Genomic DNA, 24,150 nt, shown 5'->3' with positions numbered 1-24,150 from the left:
CCCCCCTTGTGGTATCTTTGTTGTCTCTCTCTCTCCTGGCTTCTTCCCACCAGTATTTGAATAGGCTCAAGCTTGTCCTGCCATTAAAAGAAGAAAGAAAATGTTTTCTTCTTACAACTGCTCCTCCAACTCCCTTCTTCTCTTCCAAGTCCAATTTCTCGAGGGAATTTTCCATGTTCTCCACCCTCACTCTCTGTCTCCCCATTTTCTGGTCTCTCACTCACCCTGAAATCTGACTCCTCCACCTCCCCACCCACTCCACTGAGACTTCTCTCGCCCGCAGTCTCCTGGTTGATAAGGCTATCTAGCCATCTGGGGCCCTACCTTACTTGACCTCTGGCAGCATCTGTTACTCCTTCCTCCCATCCCCCCCATCTTCCACCACACTATGCATTCCTGATTTCCCTCTTTCAAGCTGTTAGGATGTGAGGGACTATTTACAAGAGTCAGGGTGATCTGGAGGGTGGGCAGGTACAAGCAAACGGAGCAGAACCCTGGTGAGGGTGGTTTAGTGGGGAGATGGACAGCTGTAGTCCTGGTGAGGTTTACAGAGGATGGAATAGTTCACGGAGACAGTTGGAAGTAAGAATCAGAAGCTAACACTGGGACTTTTGACGAGTCAGTCATAAGTAGAGACAAACAATTGCATCTCTGAGAAGGACTGAGGTCATCAATGAAGAGACCAGGGCCAAGGGCAGAACTTGCCTGAGAAGAGCCCACAAAGTGGGCTCAGAAGTAGCCCTCTGAGAGGTAGGGGGAGAACCAAGGTAGGTGATGGATGGAAGCCAAGGTGTGAAATGAAGCTAGCAGGAGGATTACTAGACCTGGTGGCCTTGGAGAGAGCAGTTTCAGTGTGGTGATGAAGCCAGCCAAACGACAAGGAACTAGAGGGTAGGTAAGGACCACGGGCAGAGACTAAAATCATAAGGGATGTGGTTGAGGCTGAAGCCAGTGCATCAAGCCCCTCCCCACCAAAGGTGAGAAGAATGGGCTTTTATTCACTTAGAGGTGTTTCTACGGTGTCCACAGTCCTTCTCTGGTTCTGGGATTCAGGGTCACGGCAGTGAGTGCTATCACCCAGATTGAGGTCTGAAACCCTGATAACCCTTCACCCAGATTTCCTCAGATATTAGGGGTACCTCTGGGGCACACTTGGGATTGTTATAAGATTAGAAAAAATCCCCAGTCCCTTCCAATCCTAAGGTTCTATTAATAACCCTGCTGTACTCTTCTGCCCAACAGACATCAAGCTTTTATGACTGTCTTCAAGATAAGCATTCAGAAATTGCTGGCAGCTGCTAATGTTGCCCTAAAAACAAATACACAGGACTTCCCTGGACAGTGGATAGGAGTCTGCCTGCCAACACAGGGGGCACAGGTTTGATTCCTGGTCCAGGAAGATTCCATGGGCTGTGGGCAACTAATGCCCATGGACCACAACGACTGAAGCCCAAGCACCTAGAGCCTGTGCTCTGCAAAAAGAGAGGCCACTGCAATGACAAACCTGTGCTCTGCAACGAGAGAGGCCACCGCAGTGACAAGCCTGTGCACCACAATGAGGAGTAGCCCCCATTCACCACGACTAGAGAAAACCCACATGCAGCAACGAAGACCCAGCACAACCAAAAATAAATAAATACGTTATTTTTTTTTAAAAAAGAACAAATACTCAGGCAAGAGGTTATCGGTGATTTTTACAGGAACAAAAGATAACAGGACAAAAATTGTCCATCTCCTTGATTCAGTAGACTCCCTTCTAACTGAAAATCTTGATTTGTAGTAGTGAATACTAAATTGTTACTGATATCTGCTACAACAGACCTGGTGTGGCTTGCCAAGACACTAAAGAACAAAACAGAAAAGCTAGAGCAGTTCGGCATCCAAATGGCATCACGCTGCAGATTGAGTTCAACATTTGGAAAATAATGTCAGTGCAGGTCTCACACCTCTGTGTGAGAGCACGTCCAGCCTCTGCTCCCTTTCATTTGCAGCACCTGTGAGTCACACCAAACTGAATGGCAAAGCGAGGCTATCAATTAAAAGGTTCTGGAAGGCAGGCAATTCCCTTGGCTTGATGTCAAGCTCATGTCCACTCATAATCTCTGAGTTTAAACACATCCCTATCTATGACACAGACACACACAAATCAGAATCTAAGTCGTGTGTACATGATGCTGTGAAAAGGTACACTTGTGGGAACAAGAGACCACATAATCCTTCCAGAATGCTGAGCAGCACAGTCTTAAACGATATGCGTGTGTGCGTGCCAGTTACTGCTGGGAAGCCCCAGTGGAGCACAAAGGTTCACCTGAGTCTGAGTCATCCACTTGGAGGCAGTTCCATGCTATGCCCAAAGCTGGGCCATTGAACAAATGTCACAGGGTCAGGGGTACACAGAGCTTGACCACGTTAATAATCAAATCTAATTGCCACCTGATTGAGCTCGTCAGTTGCTACAGAAATGATTGTGAAGGGGGCTGAACACACGAAATTAGTTCCAGGGTGGCTGGCTGACAGCCTCTTCAATAAGACGAAATATCAGACCACCACACAGTGACAGAACAGTGCTACAAACAGGGTGAGATCAGACACAGACTGCGGCCAGGGAGGGGGTGGCAAATGAGGCCCGTCACCTGTCCCTGCAGCATCACTTAGGCCCAAAGGGCGCTCACAGGGGCATGATGGGAAACACACCTCAGACAGTATCAGATGCCAGGTAACATTACAAGAACACAAAACAAATGGTCATAGGTGAAAGAAACATTTTCAAGCTTTCTACAATCTAGGTGATTTTGACTATATATATTTCTGAAAAAACTATGGCATCTTAGCAAACGGCACTGTGTTTTACTTAAACCATGGTTTCTTTAAACAATTTACTTAGAGACTTCCCTAGCGGTCCAGCGGCTAAGACTTCGCCTTTCAATGCGGGGTGTGTTTGTCTGATCCCTGGTCCGGGAGCTATGATCTCACATGTCTTTCAACCAAAAAGCCAATACATGAAATGGAAGCAATATTGTAACAAATTCAATAAAGACTTTCAAAATGTTCCACATCAAAAGAGAAATCTTCCCAGTGCACCAGCCCCAAGCATCCAGTATCGTGCATCGAACCTGGACTGGCGACTCGTTTCATATATGATATTATACATATTTCAATGCCGGATGGTATGGGGAGGGAGGAGGGAGGAGGGTTCAGGATGGGGAACACATGTATGCCTGTGGCGGATTCATTTCAATATATGGCAGAACCAATACAATATTGTAAAGTTTAAAAATAAAATAAAATTAAAAAAAAAGAAAAATCTTAAAAAAATAGCCCTTGAAAAATAATTTACTTAAATCTTTTGGGACAAAAAATTATTTCATGGAAGGGGACTGGGTTAGACGATATAAAACCCAGAAGTTACACCATGTCGAGAAATCAGTCACCGAGGTCAGATAGTGACCAGAGAAGCTTCCACCTGGAGAGGACTTTATCTGCTTGCATGCTGCCTGTGAACATGCATGGGGTTGCTGCAACCTCTCTGATTCGGCCAGGTAAGATGGAACTGCAAGTGATTTGTCTCCCATGTCAAGTAAGGGCAAAGGAAGCAGAGAAATGATTGGTAGGTAGGGAAATCTAACTTCCATTCTTTTGTGCTACAAACAGAAAGCAAGGGTGTGTAAGGTAGGATGTTTGAATAGTGCAAGACTTTCGGAGACATGGAGAGCCATGAGAGAAGGAATCCAAGTTCAGTTTAAAAACAGAAATGAAGAGAGAAAAAAAAATAGAAAGGATCAGTGTTATTAACAAGGCAAATAAGAAAACTGATTTGTATTTATATTTCTTTAAATGTTGCTCTAGTTTGTAATACTTCTTAATAAATAGTAACAAACATTAGTTTATATTAATACTTTGCTATTGAAAGTCACATTTCTAATGGAAAAAAGCAATTGCTCAAAGAGACTGTGCTGTGATATACGATTTACCCATCTATGTCTATGGAAAGCCATGAATACATCAACCCCACTCCCTTGGCTTCTAAATGTTAAAAATATACTTAACGATCTCACCTTTTTTTTTTTCCTAATCACTGATTTGAAGTCTGCCAGCACACCTGCCCAGCTGGATGTCCCTCCTGCACAAGCTGACGTGTCCAGGGCTCCCTGCTCATCCTCCCAAGTGGCCCCTCTCCTAAGGCTCCTGGTCTTGTGCTTAGCCTTCAGCCTCAGCCACTGCTACTTCCTACCCTCTCAAAGAGCCCCATTTAATCACTCCATCAGATCTGCCTCCTCCTCTGCACCTGGTCAAGGTCTCAGGCTGTCTCCCTTGGACCTGATAAGAGTGTCATTGCTATGGATAGCCTTCTTTCAGTCTACACTCTACCTTCACCTTATTTTTGGTGACTTTATGCTGCCTTTATGATGCAGCTCAAACTCGTCTGGAAGACCTCACCCCCCGACACCGCTGCTCCTGCTTCCTGAGCTCAGGCCACACGAGTCTTCTCTCCCTGGACATGCCTTGTCTCTGCTCAGGTCTCTGACTGGGATGCTCTTACCAGCCTCTGGCTCTGTGAACCCCACTCTTCCAGGGTTGAGCTGACCCCGGGTACAGCTCTTCTCAAGCCCGGCCTCGGGGAAGGTACCTCTCTGTCCTCTGTGCCTGCGCGGCACTTGGTTCTACGCAGGTGGAGCATTTACCACATTCTGTTAAAGTTGCTCATGTTTCTGTCCTACCGACCAGATTATGGGCGCCTTTGGGGCAGGAACTGCATCTCAAATCTCTCTCTATTGAAAGCACCTAGTGGATGGGCTGGCAAATGAAAGATGGTTGAACAATCCTAATCAAGTTAAATGTTATTTCTTTAAGCTCCCAAGCTCGGAATCGCCTGGTGACAGCTTACTCAAATTGAGGGCTGGTATAGAGGAAAGAGACTTGTAAGTAGACACAAGAATCTGAAAACCATAATAAAAATTTTTTTCCTCCCCAAATTCAATGGGAATTCTGGGAGAAAAACAGATAACTGAAATATTGGGGCTGTTCTTCACAAATCTAAAGTCTACTGACATAATAATGTGCCATGTATTGGGTTGGCCAAAAAGTTCATTTGGGTTTTTTCATAAGATGGTACAGAAAAACCTGAATAAACTTTTTGGCTAACCCAATATAATTTGCTAAGTTCCTAAAAACCACCATGATCAATGTTTTAAATTTAGAAAATGTTAAGGCACTTGAAAATTCATGAACTGAATGAATGCATGTACACAGAGAACAAATAAATGTCTACTATTTATTAAGTATTATACAGGGAGGCCTGGCATACTGCGATTCATGGGGTCACAAAGAGTTGGACATGACTGAGCGACTGAACTGAACTGATACAAAGAAAAACATACAACTCATAAGTATAAAGCTTGATAAATTTTCACCAAGGGAATATAGCCCTGTAACCAATATCCAGATCAAGAAGTAGAACATTCGCAGACCCCTTGAACCGCCTTGTGCCCTTTGGCAATCACTGCCCTTTCCCACAAGGGTAACCACTATTCTGACTTTTAAGACCTTGGATCTATTTTACTTATTTTGGTTTCTTGCATAAATGGAATCACACAATATTCATACATCACAAAGAATATGGTATACATTATAATGTGTCCTGTTTGACTTCCTTCATTTAATATTATTTTATGAGATTCAACCATACTGCTGAGAGTAACAATGTGAGTGTTTGCTAAGTTGCTTACGGAGTAACGAGAGTAATCCTAAATTTCTAAGTGTGAACACTTCTTAAATTGTGTTACTAATGGGCCTAGAAGGTGCTGAACTGTAAGAAACCCAGTGTCCCTTCATTCTTGCCAAGAGTTACTTGAAAAAACTATCCATGTCATAGTAAGAAAAAAACATTGTTGCATTTCTGAACTCTTATGAACTCTATGAGATCTAGTCTGAAACTTATTCAGTAAATATTTCTATAATGAAGGAATATATGCCATGGGATCACAAAGCACTTTTTCAGGGGAGGGGCAAAAAAAACAAGCAAGCAGGGACAGACTCTGGAAGTGCACTGAATAAAACTTTTGCCACATGGTCATTTTAAAAATCAGTCTAATTTTCTGAGCCTTAGGAACATTTTCCTTTGCATATTCTGGTGCTTCATTTTTGTCAGTTTCATAAACATTTAAAAAGTAATGTTTGAACAAAACCTTTTCAGTATTTCACATTGTTCTAACCACCAACTTGCTTGCTTAAGTGGGTGAGAAGAAAAATGGAATTTTGCCCCTATGTTGTGGAAGCAATATGGCAAACAGAACTTCAGACTGAATTTGTAAAACAAATATAGAAGGTTCCTCTGTTGGTCTACACCTCTGAAAGCATAATTCCAGCATGCAGTAAGCTGCGCCTCTATACTGCTCTGTGTAACATACATTTATCACACAGTGCTACCACACAACCACTCACGACGTCCAAGTCCTGTGAACACCTACCTTGGGGATTGAAGAAACCAGTCATCCAGAACACATTGGGCCTCCCTTCAAATATCCAGGTAGAAAACTGAGCGTTTCTTTCCAAAAGTTCAGTAAACCAGAAGCCCAGTGTGGAGGAGTCCCAGGACACTCTTTTCCAGATTTGGGGTATACGGGCATCATACATGTTGTCCAGAGCATCTCTCAAGTTCTGGAAAAATGACGGAGTTAAAATCTGAGAATAAGAAAATTCAACGGAAGAGGGAAACAGCTACCGAGATGGTCATAGCTTACCTCACTCATAATGATCGTGCCTTCAATGGCCAATTTTAGATCATTCAGGCTACTGCGAAGTATTGAAATGACTTTTTGCATTCTGTCAATTTCTTGTCTGAGAAATATGTTCATTGAATTAAGATGCCCCATCTTTATCAAACGAGCTTTCACCTAACACAAAGCATACAATAATGGAGATGAAAAAAAAAATTATCTGCCCCTTCTTTTCCAAGGATCCCTCCTTTCTCTAGTCTCTTTTTCCTCTGGATATATCTCTACAAGCCCAAGTGAACTCTAAAATATCTCTTGCAGAACCAAATTTGCCATTAAATTTCCCATTTTCTGGGCTTCAAAAACTACTGTTCAACTAAAATGATTTTTATTTCCTACTGATCGTACTTAGTTGATAATTGGAAAAATACTTTGAAAAGCTGAGATAAAATTTTACTTTTTTTCCCCTTTCAAATGATTAAGTACTAAAGTGTCAGTTAAATATTCTTTTGCAATTTAACCTTTGTAAGAGTACAGTCTGGAATACTTTTTCTCATAGTGCTTATAGAATCATTATTAGAAATGTCACAGAAAGTGAATACAGCCGAAATCTTTACAGAACAGTTACCAATAAATATGATTGGCTGCAGTATCCTAACTGTTGTTGCTCTGGCTAGGGTGACTAAAGAGAGCCTTTCATAATCTAATCAATGAAAATATTTGATTTTGTGGAAGGGCCATAAAGCACCTGTCATTTTTTCCTTCTGGTATATAATTTATTGGCCATTTCGAAGAGATCAATATAAAAGCATCTGGTCACAGGAACAATAAAATATAACAATTATTGGGAAATAGGCCAATACATATACACATTTCAATTCAGTGACATATGCCCCAGCAAAGACTGACTACGAATACCGGCAAGAACTCTTGAGAGATCTGAACTTTCTGCGGGCCACAATCAAAGAAATGCCAGAACAGGAGGGGTGAGGATAGATACATGGAGTAGGAGGGAATGAGGCACCAGTCCACAGAGTCACCAGAAAGCCAGGGGAACTGCAGCATTCTTGAATGCCCGCTGCCTTCTCTTGAGTCATGGGAGACTAGAGACAGATGGGCTCTAGGCTCATCTGGACCGCCCTCTTTCCTCCTGTCACAGAACAGGTTTTCTGGCATGGGGCCCATGTTTCCTACTCAGCAATGGCCATCTCTGATTAACTGCAGATGGGCCACTTCTAGTGTGTGAGGGACAAGATGGGAACAGTGATGTGAAACGGAACACCTGGATGGGACAACCTGCACAGGTTGAGCAAGTGATCTCGAAATCCTAGTCACATATGCCAGCGTGCATGCTCAGTTGCTCCGTTGTGTCCAACTCTCTGTGACTCCATGGACTGTAGCCCACCGGGATCCTCTGTCCATGGGACTTTCCAGGCAAGAAAACTGTAGTGGGTTGCCATTTTCTCTTCCAGGGGATCTTCCCGATCCAGGGATCAAACCCAAGTATCCTGCGTCTACTGCATTGGCAGGCAGATTCTTTACCACTGAGCCATCTGGGAAGCCCCCTAAACATGCCAGTGGAGGTCTTTAACCCAGTCTGACATACCAACCTTCAGGTAGTCACCTAAATCCCTGGTTCCAGAACTTACAGCTTTGCAGGCTCCATTGCTCTGTTCTCATCTTGAGCCCTTCAGCCTCCAGCGGCTAAATAGCCTATATATCATCCTGCTTAGATCATGACTGCGTCGTGGAAATTAACATTTTAAGGAAAAGGGAAATTATGGAAACACTTTTGCAACCAACACAAGTGAGAAATCAGGCCCAGGTGTTGGCTTCCGCATGAAATCAATAGTCCCAGTAGCTTTGATATGCTAACAGCCCCAACAAATCACCTTGCGCGACACTTACAGACACGTGCTTAATGTGTCTTAAAACTTAGATTCTAGAAAATCTAAAATCAGAACTGATTTTACTTTCAGTATCATTATTGCTTCAGCTTAAAATTGCCTTTTTATTAATAAGTAAAATATTTGCTGTACTCTTACATAGAATTTTTATGTTTCTGAAACCAGTTAGTCTTTTCTACAGTAGTATGTTTTTAAGTCAATACTGTAATTATGTTTCAATTAACTAAATGTACCTTACAGCCACATTTTTAAGAACACATCTCTTCTATAAAAGGACACTAAAAAGTAAGTAATCCTGGAAGAGGAGGCTTCTTTAGATGTCTCTTAGTAACAACTCCCTCTTATCTAATAATACATTTAGGGTCATCCCTCCCACTCAGATTCTGCTGGGGGTGATGACAGAACAGAGATCTTGGTGAAGTAGTCCTGACTAACCCCAAGCAGCTCAAATTATCCCAAGGTCTTGAAACTCTCCTCTGGTAATACAAACCTGCAGTCTAGTCACAGAGAGTGCATTTTATCTTACTTTCACATGCCAGAGGGAGGTGGGAGGGGGGTTCAGGATGGGGAACACATGTACACCCGTGGCGGATTCATGTCAATGTATGGCAAAACCAATACAATATTGTAAAGTAATTAGCCTCCAATTAAAATAAATAAATTTATATTTAAAAAAAAATAAAAATCTTTGAAGACAGGTGTTATGCCTCATCTGTCTTCTGATCGTTTGCAATGGACCACACAAAGTATGGACTTATAATACTTATCCACTTAAAAACATTTTTCTCCCCTGACTATAAACATCTCTACGTGAAGTCACTGATTTCAGTATCTTAGCCAAATTCTTGGCATCCATCTACACATCAGAAGCAAAAATTGTTTTAAGAAGCAAGAAAATGTTTTTTATTGCTGGGGGCACTGAATGCAGGAGGGAGAGCGGTAGCCCAGGCAGCCACATCTCCCAGACTCAGGGATGCCGGACAGGGGAGACACCGGACCAGAGAAATACCTCCATGAGGGCATCAGCCTCTCACTTTTTGGTTGAAAAGCTAAAATTGCCTCAGTCCAGTCTTGGATTCATGTGAAGCTCGCCATCAGTAGTGAGGGGTGGAGCTGAGAACAGGAAAGAGGAGGCCCTGGATGGCCTGACTATCTTCTTGCTTGAAGAAGGAGGATGTCTTACAGGACTTCCAGACTGCCCAGAAATTTTACCACAATTAAAGATTTATTAAGATCAGCAGTTCTCAAAGTGTGGTCTGGGACCCCTAAGGCTCCTGAGCTCCTTTTAGGAGGTCCATGAAGTTAATTTTTTTTCGTAGTAGTTCTAACACATCATTTGACCTTTTACTCGCCTTCCTTCACTGAGGAGTGTCTAAAGGCTGCATGACCTGACCTGTGCTGTCACAGCAGACAGGATGTACCAGCAGATACAAGGGTCCAGCTGTCTTCTAGTAAACCAGACATTAAAGAGATGTACAAAACCCTCACTTTCTCTTTGAATGGTTTTGTTTTGGAAAATACATTTATTTTTAAAATATAAATGTTACACTACCATGTGATGGGTTTATTAACGTTATTTCACAATAAATTAATATTTTTTTCATTTTAGTTTACATTTATAATATATTAAATATCAGTCATTATGAACCACATATGGACTTCCCCGATGGCTCAAGCAGTAAAGAATCTTCCTGCAATGCAGGAGACATGGGTTTGATCCCTGGGTCGGGAAGATCCCCTGGAGAAGGAAATGGCAACCCATTCCAGTATTCTTGCCCAGAGAATCCTATGAACAGAGGAACCTGGAGGGCCACAGTCCTTGGGGTCACAAAGAATTGGACATGACTGAGCTCTCATACACATAATCCATAAAAGTAAGAGCTGTTTGGGGTCCAAGTAAAGTGGTCTTGAGATTAAAAAAAATTTTTTTTGAGAAAAACCAATGTTTATTAACAAGCAAACATCTGCGAGGTTCGAGAAGTAGAAAATTATTGCCATCCAAACTGGAGAGTGAGTTCATGTAAATGGCTTGCTTTCCTGTTACCTGGCTGAAAGGACAGGGAGAATGAAACATATGGAGGGCAAGAGAGAGAAGCAAGGGCTCAATTTAAATCATGGGACAAAGCAGGCTTGAGTAAGACAGACAGGGAGAATCTCAACCCAGAGGGTTAAAAAACCCAAAGACAGAGGAACCCAAAGATGGGCAAAGGGTACAGAAGAGAAAATTGAGAAGGAAAATGAAATAGAAGAGTACAGATTGTAATTTTGCAAGAGGCTTGAGCAAGAGTAAGCAAGAGAAAACCACAAAGTGAAAAAGGATTGAGCAGGGAGAGGAAGCGACTGAAATGTACTGTCCGAGGACTGTGCTTAGCCTTGTGGAACCCAATGACAGCCCTGCGTGCCTGGGGAAAGGAGAGCTCACCTCATGGGGAACGTAATCAGGAGGCAGCTTGCTCAGCATGTCTTCAGATAACCTGTAAACAATGGCTTCCCGGGTCTCTCCCACGCCGCCTCCACTCTCTTTGGGCTGAATGTTGGTAATTGTTTCAAGCACAGCAGAAGCGGTGTTACTCTGGTAACTGACAAAAAGAACTGAACTGTTCAGAATGCAGCAGGAAAATGCACCTTCAGAGATAATTATCAACGCTAAAATGAAACGATGAATCAAATTCAGCCAAAAAAAAAAAAAAAGGAAGAAAAAAAAAGGAAACTTTTACCATCGATCTATGGGAATGAAAAAACTTGAGATCCGCTCTACTTCCTCCTATTAGGACATCAAGAACATCACAGAAATGAAAGTTCTTCATCTTCAGGGAAAAAGATTCCATGAATGCCTTTAACAAGCCAAAGCAGTGCTAGCCAGCCTTGCTTGTACTAACCTAAACCCCTTCAAGCTGAACAAGGAGCCCACCTCCTTTTACTCTCCCCTGTTTATGGACTGGTCCTAAGCATCCTCCATTAAACGGCAGTCTTTTAGCATGAAGAGCACTGGTCATAATTCTTCTCTGAATTATAAATTATTAAATTTCTTGGGTCTTTTCTGTTTTGTCTTCTCACTTTTCCACTTGTTTTATGATTCCCAAAGTGATGTATAGGCAGCACTTGTCTATATGCAGCTACTTATCCTTAAAATTCATATATTCAATAAAGATTTACTGTGTACCCGGCATTGAGTTAGGTATTAGGAGACGGTGGTGAACAGTTCTTTTTCTCTAGGAGAGAAGGGGGACATCAGTCAATATTATCGTAATAAGTGCTGTGCAGAAAAAGAACAGGATGGTTTAAGATCATATAGCTTCTCTCTCTCTCATTCTCACTCTCTAGCTCCTTTTGGGGAGACTGACCAGATGCTCTGAGGTGCACAAACTTAGTTTTTGTCCCAAGGTTGCTGAGTCGACCAGCAGTCTAAACACACAGATATGGTGTGTGTGTGTATGTGTGTACAGCAATTTACAGCAAAAGATCAGGGAAGTTTTCTCTTAAAATGTCATATAGGGAATTCCCTGACGGTTCAGTGGTTAAGAATCCACCTTGCAATGCAGGGGACACGGGTTTGATGCCTAGTCAGGGAACTAAGATCCCACATACTGTGGGGCAGCTAAGTCCATGAGGGTCACAACTACTGAGCCCACGCACTCTGGAGCCTGCACAACACAACTAGAGAGACATCCTTGTACTATAAGGAAGAGCCTGCTTCAGTGAAGGCTCTAAGACCCAACACAGCCAAAAGTAAACAAATAAATATATATATATATTTTTTTAATGTAAAACTGCCTTATTTTAAAAAAGGTCATATGTAAGTTGAGACCTGAAGAATAAACAGATCAGCCAGACAAAATAGGGTGGAAGTGGGAGGCAAGAGAGGACATTCAGATAAGAGGTAAGGCCTGGAGGTGAGAAGGACTTCCCTGCATTTGAGTAACAGAGACAAGTCCAGTGAGGCTGGAGCTAGAAGGAGAGGTAAGGATGGATATAAGGCAAGGACCAGACCATGCATGGTCATGTGGGCTGTTTGAAGAATTTGACATTATCCTACAGGCAACAGGCAACCACAGAAGACTTCCTCGGCAGAGGTGTGGCAGGACCAGATTTAAATTTTTCTGTCTTTCTTGAACTCCTAATTTACCATCTATAAACGTCCCACAATTAAACTGTTTTGAGTTACCGTTTTGTTTTGCTTGTAAATTTTGTCTCTTGTCCAGATGCAAACCACATTTACATTTCCTTACAAAAGAGGTTAGAGGCAAATTTAAAAGGAATCCAACAAATGGTTAAGATTAGTGATTTGTTTTTCTGTTATATTTCCTTAAATAAACCTTGTAATATGGCTATATGTACAAAAATTTTTAATGTGCATATCTTTTAACCCATCAAGTCTACATATAAGAATTCATCCTCAAGAGAGAACCAGACATTTTAATTTCTGACAGTATAGTGCGACTCTCACCCTGAACAACTCCAACGAAAATAGCTAAAAATGCTGGATAAGACATGAAAAACATTACTGAACTGGCAAGAAACTAAGAAATGCTCAGGATCAAATGAAATATAGAATGAAAGCTGGAATCAAGAAAGATAAGCCAAATTTTACCCTGGGGGCATCAACCAAACCCTGGTGTTCTCAAGTGTCCGTTGGGATGGTGCAATGAGAAAGGAGGTAAGCCCTATGCCCAAGGAAGAAAGCCTAATAGGAAACTTCTATGTACATTTGGGACTTCACAGGGCTAATCACTCAGTGTTAGGGTTAACTAGAAATAACCTGCCTATCAGAAGGGGATGGTAGGTAAACTGGTCTAGCTTAGAGGGAAAAAAATCTTTCCTAAGAATTCTTAATTTGTGACAGTAATTAACATTCATTCATACTACTTGTGTGATTTGAAAAACCTCAAGCCAAAAATTTATTTTAAGATGGCCCCAGGAAACCTCAGGTGGTACCTGGTAGATGCAAACAGAAATCTTTTCTGGAACAATATGCCTTCGAACCAAGTCTCAAAAAATCCAACAGTTAATTTCCAGTAAACATGAGCCAAGAGCCAACTAAACAAAAGGAAGTAGAACTACACCTGCAAAAATCTCAGATAGTGAATTTTCAGATGCAATTATAAAATGTTTTCATTGTATTGAAAAACAAAAAACATGATTGAAAATATAATATAGGAAACAAGTATAAACAGTATTTCGAAAAAGAGCCAAATAGAACTTGAAAATTAAAGCTTGCATTAGTTTATTCTATTGCTCCTGTAACAAATTATCATAAAATAAGAGACCTAAAAACAATACAAATGTATTATTTCACAGTTCTATAGTTAATAAGTCTGATACAGGTCTCACTGGGCTAAAATTAAGGTGAGCAGACTGGGTTCCTTTCTGTTGGCTAGGGGGAAAGATCCATTTCCTTGCTCATTTGAGTTTTTTACAGAATTCACTTTTTTGCAGTTGTAGAACCATTGCCCCTAATTCCATATCAGCTATAAGGACTCTTCCTAGCTTCTAGGGTCCATCTGTATTTCTTGGTTCATGACCTCCTTCCTACACCTTAAAAGTCAGAAATGGCCAGTTGAGTCATTCTCTTTGAATCTTTCTCCCTTGAACAATTTCATCTCTCTGACTCACTCTTCTGCCAAAAAAGCTTATGTGATTAAATTGGGCCCACCTGGATAATTTAGGCTAACATCCCCATCTCAAGGTCCTTAACCTTAATAGCATCTGTAAAGTCGTACTTGTCACATTAGGTAACATATTTACAGCTTTTAAGGATTAGGATGTGGACATCTTTGGGGGAAGTGTCTACCCAGTAACAGTTAATAATGGCTTAAACAGAAGATTAGATGTAGCCAAATAAATAATTAGAAAACAGCAAAACAGGTCTCAAGACATTATCTGGAATCTGCAGAGGGGAAAATAAATGGGAAATATAAAGTTAAGAGGCATATAGGCCAAAGTAGTACATTCTAACATACTTCTACAAAAGTTTGAGAAAGATAGAAGAAGGAGAATTAGAAAGAGATAATAACTGAAGAAATAATGACTGAGAATTGATGAAAGATTTGAATCCTCAAGTTCAGGAAACTCAATGCATCCTAAATAGGAAAAACAAATAAGTAAATAGAAACCCATGTGTAGACATATCAACATAGCACAAAGATAGTGGAGTAGAAGGATGTGCTCTCATCTTCTCCTGAGAGAACTCCAAAATTTCAACTCACTGCTGAACAACCACTGATAGCAGAATGGTGGATCCCACCAAAAAAATACCCAATGTCCAAGGGCAAAGGAGAAGCCCCGACAAGATGGTAGGAGGGGTAAAATCACATTTAGAATCAAACCCCACACCCGCCAGAGACTCTCGGAGGGCTCAAATAAAACCTTGTGTGCACCGGGACCCAGAGACCCCACAGAGACCGAGCCAGCCCTGCCTTTGAGTGTCTGAGTGTCTCCTGTGGAGTCACAGTCAGCAGTGGCCTGCCGCGGGGACGGGGCCTCTCGCTGCAGCAGACCTGGGAGCCACGGTCGGCGGTGTAAGTCCTCTTGGAGGAGGTCGCCATTAGCCCCACCATGGAGCCACTGAGGAGATGACCCCAAAACTGGAGAACAATTATACCAAAGAAGTTTTTGCACTGTTACTAAAGTTCTAGGACCCACAACAGAGTTCCCAAACTGGGGATCCAGCAAAGGGACTGAGAAACCCCAGGGAATTTGACTTTGGAGGCCAGTGGGATTTGATTACAGAACTTCCACAGGACTGGGGAAACAAAGTCTTGGAGGACACAAACAAAACCTTGTGCTCACCAGGACCCAGGAGAAAGGAGTAGTGACCCCCTCCAAGAGACTGAGCCAGACCCGTCTATGAGTGTCCAGGAGTCTCTGGTGTAGGCGTGGATTGACCATGACCTGTTGCAGGGTCAGGGGCACAGTGCTGGCATAAGTCCTTTTGAAGGAGGTCACCATTACTGCCATTACCCCTACCATGGTTTGGCCTCAGGCCAAACAACAGGGAGGGAACACAGCCCCACCCATCAACACAAAATTAGATTAAAGGTTTACTGAGCATAGCCCCGCCCATCAGAATAAGACCCAGATTCTCCCAGAGCCAGTCCTTCCCATCAGGAAGATTCCACAAGCCTCTTATTCTTATCAGTCAGAAGGCAGACAGAGGAAAACTACAGTCACAGAAAACTGGCCAGTTTGATCACATGGATCACAGCCTTATCTAACTTAATGAAACAATGAACAATGCCACCCAAGACAGACGGGTTATGCTGGAGAGTTCTGACAAAACATGGTCCACTGAAGAAGGGAATGCCTTGAGAACTGCATGAATGGTATAAAAAGGCAAAAAGATGACACTGAAAAATGAACTCCGCAGGTCAGTAGGAGCCCAATATGCTACTTGAGAAGAGTGGAGAAATAACTCCAGAAAGAATGAAGAGACAGAGCCAAAGCAAAAAACATGCCCAGTTGTGGATGTGACTGGTGATGGAAGTAAAGCCCAATGCTGTAAAGCACAATATTGCATAGGAACCTGGAATGTTAGATCCATGAATCAAAGTAAATTAGAAGTGGTCAAACAGGAGACAGCAAGAGTGAACATCGACATTTAGGAATCAGTGAACTAAAATGGACTGGAATGGGCAAATTTAATTCAGATGACCATTATATATACTACTGTGGGTAAGAATCCCTTAGAAGAAATGGAGTAGCCCTCATAGTCAACAAAAGAGTCTGAAATGCAGTACTTGGGTGCAATCTCAAAAACAACAGAATGATCTCTGTTTGTTTCCAAAGCAAACCATTCAGTATCATAGTAATCCAAGTCTATGCCCCAACCACTAATGCGGAAGAAGCTGAAGTTGAACGGTTTTATGAAGACCTACAAGACCTTCTAGAACTAACACCCAAAAAAGATGTCCTTTTCATCAGAGAGGACTGGAATGCAAAAGTAGGAGGTCAAGAGATAACTGGAGCAACAGGCAAGTTTGGCCTTGGAGTATGGAATGAAGGAGGGCAAAGGCTAACAGAGTTTTGCCAAGAGAACGCACTGGTCATAGAAAACACCCTCCTCCAACAACACAAGAGACAACTCTACACATGGACATCACCAGATGGTCAACAGCGAAATCAGATTGATTATATTCTTTGCAGCCGAAGATGGAGAAGCTCTATACAGTCAGCAAAAACAAGACCGGGAGCTGACTGTGGCTCAGATCATGAACTCCTTATTGCCAAATTCAGACTTAAATTGAAGAAAGTAGGGAAAACCACTTGACGATTAAGGTATGACCTAAATCAAATCCCTTAAGATTATACAGTGGAAGTGACAAATAGATTCAAGAGATCAGATCTGATAGACAGAGTGCCTGAAGAACTATGGACAGGAGTTCATGACATTGTACAGGAGGCAGTGATCAAAATCATCCCCAAGAAAAAGAAATGCAGCAAGGCAAAATAGTTGTCTGAGGAGGCCTTACAAATAGCTGAGGAAAGAAGAGAAGCAAAAGGCAAAGGAGAAAAGGAAAGATATATCCACCTGAATGAAGAGTTTCAAAGAATAGTAATGAGAGATAACAAAGCCTTTCTCAGTGATCAATGCAAAGAAATAGAGGAAAACAATAGAATGCAAGAGACTAGCGATCTCTTCAATAAAATTAGAGATAACAAGAGAACATTTCATGCAAAGATGGGAACAATAAAGGACAGAAACGGTATGGACCTAACAGAAGCAGAAGATATTAAGAAGAGGTGTCAAGAATACACAGAAGAACTATACAAAAAAGATCTTAATGATCCAGATAACCACGATAGTGTGGTCACTCACCTAGAGCCAGACATCCTGAAATGTGAAGTCAAGTGGGCCTTAGGAAGTATCACTATGAACAAAGCTAGTGGAGGTGATAGAATTCCAGTTGAGCTATTTCAAATCCTAAAAGATGATGCTGTTATATTGCTGCACTCAATATGCCAGGAAATTTGAAAAACTCAGCAGTGGCCACAGGACTGGAAAAGGTCAGTTTTTATTCGAATCCAAAGAAAGGCAATGCCAAAGAATGTTCAAACTATTGCACAACTGCACTCATCTCACACGCTAGTAAAGTAATGTTCAAAATTCTCCAAGCTAGGCTTCAACAGTACAGGAACTGAGAACTTCCAGATGTTCAAGTTGGATTTAGAAAAGGCAGAGGTCAAATTGCCAACATCCATTGGATTATAGAAAGCAAGGCAATTCCAGAAAAACATTTACTTTTGCTTTATTGACTATGTCAAAGCTTTTGACTGTGTGGATCACAACAAACTACGGAAAGTTCTTCAAGAGATGGGAATATCAGGCCACCCTACCTGCCTCCTGAGAAATCAGTATGGAGTTCAAGAAGCAATAGTTAGAACTGGACATGGAACAATGGATTGGTTCCAAATTGGGAAAGGGGTATGTCAAGGCTGTATATTGTCACCCTGCTTATTTAACTTATAGGAAGAGTACATCATGCAAAATACCAGGCTGGATATAGCACAAGCTGGAATCAAGATTGCAGGGAGAAATATCAATAACCTCAGATACGCAGATGACAGCACCCTAACAGCAGAAAGTGAAGAGGAACTAAAGAGCCTCTTGGTGAAAGTGAAAGAGGAGAGTGAAGAAGCTGGTTTAAAACTCAACATTCAAAAAATGAAGATCACGGCATCCAGTCCCATCACTACATGGCAAATAGGTGGGGAAACAATGGAAGCAGTGACAGCCTTTATTTTCTTGGGATCTAAAATCACTGCAAATGGTGACTGCAGCCATGGAATTAAAAGATGCTTGCTCCTTGGAAGAAAAGCCATGACCGATCTAAACATTGGTCATGTGTCTCTCTTTAATATGTCTCTGTATATTAAAAAGCAGAGGTATCACTTTGTCGAGAAAGGTCCATCTTGTCAAAGCTATGTTTTTTTCCAGTAGTCATATATGAATGTGAGACTTGGACCATAAAGAAAGCTGAGCACCAAAGAGTTGATCTTTTTGAACTGTAGTGTTGGAGAAGATTCTTGAGAGTCCCTTGGACTGCAAGGAGATCAAACCAGTCAATCCTAGAGGAGATCAGTCCTGAATATTCACTGGAAAGACAGATGCTAAAGCTGAAGTTCCAATACTTTGGCCAACTGATGTGAAAAACTGACTCACTAGAAAAGACCCTGACAGTGGAAAAGATTGAAAGCAGGTAGAGAAGGGGATAGCAGAGAACAGATGGTTGGATGGCATCACCAACTCGATGGACATGAGTTTGAGCAAACTTTGGGAGTTGGTGATGGACAGGGAGGCCTGGCATGCTGCAGTCCACAGGGTCGCAAAGAGTCAGGCACGGCTGAGCGACTAAACTGAACTGAGACATATCACTATTGAATTGTTGAACATCAAAAACAAAGACAATATCTTAAAAGCAATCAGAAAGAAAAAGAAATTATATAGAAGGAAATGACAATTACACTGGCAACTGATTCCTCAATAGCACCAGTGAAAGCCAGAAGGAAAGAACAGTAAACTGTGTGTGCTAGGATTAACTGTAAATACAGAATTGTATCCCGAACAAAATTATCTTTCATGAATGAGGGCAAGGCTAAAGATTTGAACAGAAATTTTCGCAAACGGAGTAGTTGTACTGACAGCCAGTTACACATAAAAAGAGGCTCAACCTCATTATTTGCTAGGAAAATACAAATGAAAACCACAATGAGATACCACTTCACATTTATAAGAATGGTTATAATAAAAAAAAAAAACAGATAATAACAAATGCTGAAACAATGTGGAGAAACTTAAGCCCTCATACATCACTGGAGGGTATTGTAAATTGGTGCAGGTTCTTTGGAAAATAAGTTAGCAGTTTCCTAAAATGTTAGGGATAGATTAACTATCTGACCCAATAATTACATTTCTAGTTGTCTGTTCAAGAGAAATGAAAAGACTTGTCCACACAAAGACTTGCCTGTGAATGTTCCACCAGCATTATTCATAATTGTCAAAAAGCGGAAACTACCCACATGCCCATTAACTGTCGAATGGACAAACAAAATGTGATATATTCATATGTGAGTGCTACGTCGCTTCAGTCGTGTCTGACTCTTTGCGACCTTCTGGACTGTAGCCTGCCAGGCTTATCTGTGCATGGAATTCTCTAGGCAAGAAAACTGAAGTGGGTTGCCATGCCCTTCTCCAGGGGATCTTCCCGACCCAGGGATGAAATCTACGTCTCCTATGTCTCCTGTACTGGCAGAAGGTTCTTTACCGCTAGGGCCACCTGGGAGGCCCATTATATTCATATATATATTGCAATATCATTTGACAATCAAAAGCAACGAAGCACTGACACACGCTAAAATGTGGATGAACTTTAAAAACATTATGCTAAATGAAAGAATCCATACACAAAAGACACACAGAATATGATTTCAAGATATAGGAAATGTCCAGAAAAGGCCAGTCTATAGAAACAGAAAGAAGATAAGTGGTGCTCTGAGGCTGGGGGTGGGAGTGTGAGTTGATTACAAATGGGCTCATGAATTCTTTGGGGGTAATGGAAATATTCTGAAATTAGAGAACTGTCCACTTAACAGGAATGAATTTATGACAGACAAACTATAACTCAATAAAGCTATTTCTCAAAAAAGAAGGGCAAAATAAGACATTTGCAGGGAAAAAAAGTTTACAATCAACAGACTCTCAGTGAAAGAAATTATGAAGTGTATATTTCAGAAAGGAAGATAATTATTCTGACGGAAGATTTGAGATGTAGAAAAGAATAAGTCCATGCATGGGTAAACATTATGGTATAAAACAACAGTTATATGTTTCATTGTGGTGTTAGAAAAGAAAGAAGATCAAATTAAAATGCTGAAATGCCAGGAGAGGAGTCATGTAGTTAAAGTTGCCTAAAAATTTAATTGAGAAGAGGGTAAAGAAGTTCGTTTTAGGTTTAATTAAAAATTAATCTTAAAATTTCTAGGGTAATCAGAAAAAGAACAGAAGCACAGTACATAACTTCCAAACTAGCCAAGGGGGAAAACACAAAAAGAAAAATTCATATTCAGCAAAAGATCAAAAAGGAGGAAGGAGAAAAGAAACAAGGCATAGAAACAATATAAAAAAGGCAATGTTTTATATTTATTCTTTGTATTTTATAAATGCTCCTGTATTTATTCAACATTTAATAAATTGGTTTAAAACTAATCAGACAAATATAAAACGATGTATGTACAAGACTGTTTATGACAGTATTTGTAACAATAAATCCTAAACAAGCTCTATAAAAATCTATACATCTAGTAAAAATGGTGATGTAGTTCTATATTAATTGATAAGGTAGAGTTATTGAATTGATATTATTCAGTGAAAAGTGTTATTCACTCAGCTATGTTACTCTTTGCAACCCCTTGGACAGAGGAAACTGGTAGGTTCCTCTGTCCATGGAATTCTCCAGGCAAGGATACCAGAGTGGGTAGCCATTCCCTTCTTCAGGGGATCTTCCCAGATCTCCTGCATTGCAGGCAGATTCTTTACCATCTGAGCAACCAGGAAGGCCCATGAAATGAAATAGCATAGTACAAAACCATATGGTATGATCTAATTTTTTCTTGATAATATCAAGTGTATAGTAATAGAAAAACTTTGGTATGATGAGTTTTTTTTTATGTGATTATTACTTTTGGGCTTTCTATTTTCTGTATTGCTAATTTTTCTCAATGAAAAAGTAAGTAATACCTTTTAAAAATAAAGAGTATTAAAACCATTTTCATTGTGAAAAATAGAAAAAAAAATATAAGCCCTTAGATACAAAGCCCACCACAAGGGTTAAGAACTCAACAGAGATGAATCAGCGAGAAATGCTTTAGGTTCCTTAAAACATGTCTTACAAATCCCTAGTAACGTTTATGCTTCACAAAAAGGCCCTCTTCTGCCTTTTCTTACAGCATATGGAATGAGAGTCTTACTTTTCTTTCTTCATCTCTAGGTGTGAATTAAACAACGTTTCGTGAAACACCCTACCAACAGGCAGAATCTTAAGGAGCTACGGCTAAAATTATCCAGGATTCTCTGCTTATGAAAAATTGTATCTTGTGAACAGAGGGAATTCTATTCAGCTAGCCTTTAATTCATTTAGGAAACCAGCTGAAGAATGGAGGAGACGCTTCTGTCTTCAGCATTTTCATTGATTGACCGGAGTCGAGACGCAAATCTGCGTGTCCAAGCAACGGCATCCTTTCCGAAAGTCGTGGCTTGAGGTAGCTGCATCTGGACCCAGGCTTTACAGCTGGATTTTGAGTCAGATACAGTGATTACGAGGGTCCTGTGTCAGACCAGTAATGTTTGTAATCCAACCAGAGTTAGGGTATTAACTCCACATGACCTTTAAGCATATGAACCACACAAGAAGGCCCAATAAGGTAGGAGGTGATTTTTAACAAATGAAAATGGATTTTGTGTAATTTTACATAAAATTTTAATCTCTAAATTAATTTTTGTTGAATAACCTCTATTTAGATGTTGGGCTTTTAGAATATCCCAAAAGACATTTATTTTAAAAGTTGGAAGATGAACATGTCAAGCATGCACACAGTTGAACATATGAATAGAGAGCAAAATATTCTGGTAGAATGGCACCAAAGACACTTGCAACCCATTCCTAAACTTTGAAGAATGGTGTTATCCCAGGCTTAAAAATTGTACTGCGGGGAAGAGTGGGGAGAAGGGATAGTTTGGGAATTCGGGTTTGAGATGTACACACTGCTGTATTTAAAATGAATAATCGAATATTGGAAATAAAAGCAAAAATAAACAAATGGGACCTAATTAAAATTAAAAACTTCTTCACAGCAAAGGAAACTATAAGCAAGGTGAAAAGACAGCCTTCAGAATGGGAGAAAATAATAGCAAATGAAGCAACTGACAAACAACTAATCTCAAAAATATACAAGCAACTCCTGCAGCTCAATTCCAGAAAAATAAATGGCCCAATCAAAAAATGGGCCAAAGAACTAAACAGACATTTCTCCAAAGAAGACATACAGATGGCTAACAAGCACATGAAAAGATGCTCAACATCACTCATTATCAGAGAAATGCAAATCAAAACCACAATGAGGTACCATTTCACGCCAGTCAGAATGGCTGCGATCCAAAAGTCTACAAGCAATAAATGCTGGAGAGGGTGTGGAGAAAAGGGAACCCTCTTACACTGTTGGTGGGAATGCAAACTAGTACAGCCACTATGGAGAACAGTGTGGAGATTCCTTCAAAACCTGGAAATAGAACTGCCATACGACCCAGCAATCCCACTGCTGGGCATACACTGAGGAAACCAGAATTCAAAGAGACATGTGTACCCCAATGTTCATTGCAGCACTGTTTATTATAGCCAGGACATGGAAGCAACCTAGATGTCCATCAGCAGATGAACGGATAAGAAAGCTGTGGTACATATATACAATGGAATATTACTCAGCCATTTGAATCAGTTCTAATGAGGTGGATGAAACTGGAGCCTATTATACTGAGTGAAGTAAGCCAGAAAGAAAGACACCAATACAGTATACTAACGCATATATATGGAATTTAGAAAGATGGTAACGATGACCCTGTATGCGAGACAGCGAAAGAGACACAGATGTATAGAACAGTCTTTTGGACTCTGTGGGAGAGGGAGAGGGTGGGATGATTTGGGGGAATGCATGGAAACACGTATAATATCATATAAGAAACGAATCACCAGTCCAGGTTTGATATAGGATCCTTGGGGCTGGTGCACTGGGATGACCCAGAGGGAGGGTACAGGGAGGGAGGTGGGAGAGGGCTTCAGGATGGGGAACACGTGTACACCCGTGGCGGATTCATGTTGATGTGTGGCAGAACCAATACAATATTGTAAAGTAATTAGCCTCCAATTAAAATAAATAAATTTAAATTAAAAAAAATAAAACGAATAATCGACAAAGACCTACTGTATAACACAGGGAACTCCGCTCAACGTTATGTAATAACCTAAACAGGAAAAGAATTTGAAAAAGAATAGATTCATGTACATATATAACTGAATCACTTTTCTGTACACCCCAAACTATTACAACATTGTTAATCAATTATACTCCAATATAAAAAAAAAGTTAAAAAAAATTTCACATATGCCAAAAATGTCATGCAAAGTATAAGAAAAATGAAAATAACTCTGAAGGGGGAACAAATCCTATGAAAAAAGGTGATGGGACAACAACATGAAGTTAGCAAAAGTGAAGGAGCCACAGGCTATTATATGCATTTTTCAGAAATCTGAGTTTCTACACGATTCAGAGTATTCCAAGATCTCATTGTAGCTTTAGATACAGTGAAGATAAAATGTGTGCTGAATGGCTGTATTAGGCAAGATGTAGGTGTAACTGTCACTTTGCCAAGCATCATGAAATATTAATACAACATTAAATCTCTGACTTTATCATGAACTCCGTGTACCCACATTTCCACTGACTCCTGGGCTCTCTGTTTCCTAAGTCAAACAAACCCCAAA

The 24,150-nt window shown here is 40.8% G+C and overlaps 1 protein-coding gene across 1 annotated transcript in view; it reads right to left on the bottom strand.

The window, feature by feature from the left end:
• Positions 1–24,150, bottom strand: part of DNAH8 (dynein axonemal heavy chain 8) — a 325,600-nt gene that overhangs the window by 10,085 nt on the left and 291,365 nt on the right. The window contains exons 88-90 of the mRNA XM_061398067.1: positions 11,043–11,199; positions 6,741–6,893; positions 6,468–6,657 (exon numbers count right to left, since the gene is read on the bottom strand). Of these exons, the coding sequence (XP_061254051.1) occupies positions 6,468–6,657; positions 6,741–6,893; positions 11,043–11,199 (500 nt within the window). The remainder of the gene's footprint in view (positions 1–6,467; positions 6,658–6,740; positions 6,894–11,042; positions 11,200–24,150) is intronic.

Source organism: Bos javanicus, chromosome 23 (assembly GCF_032452875.1).
Source record: "Bos javanicus breed banteng chromosome 23, ARS-OSU_banteng_1.0, whole genome shotgun sequence".
Classification (NCBI taxonomy): domain Eukaryota; kingdom Metazoa; phylum Chordata; class Mammalia; order Artiodactyla; family Bovidae; genus Bos; species Bos javanicus.
This window is presented reverse-complemented; position numbering and strand designations above follow the sequence as displayed.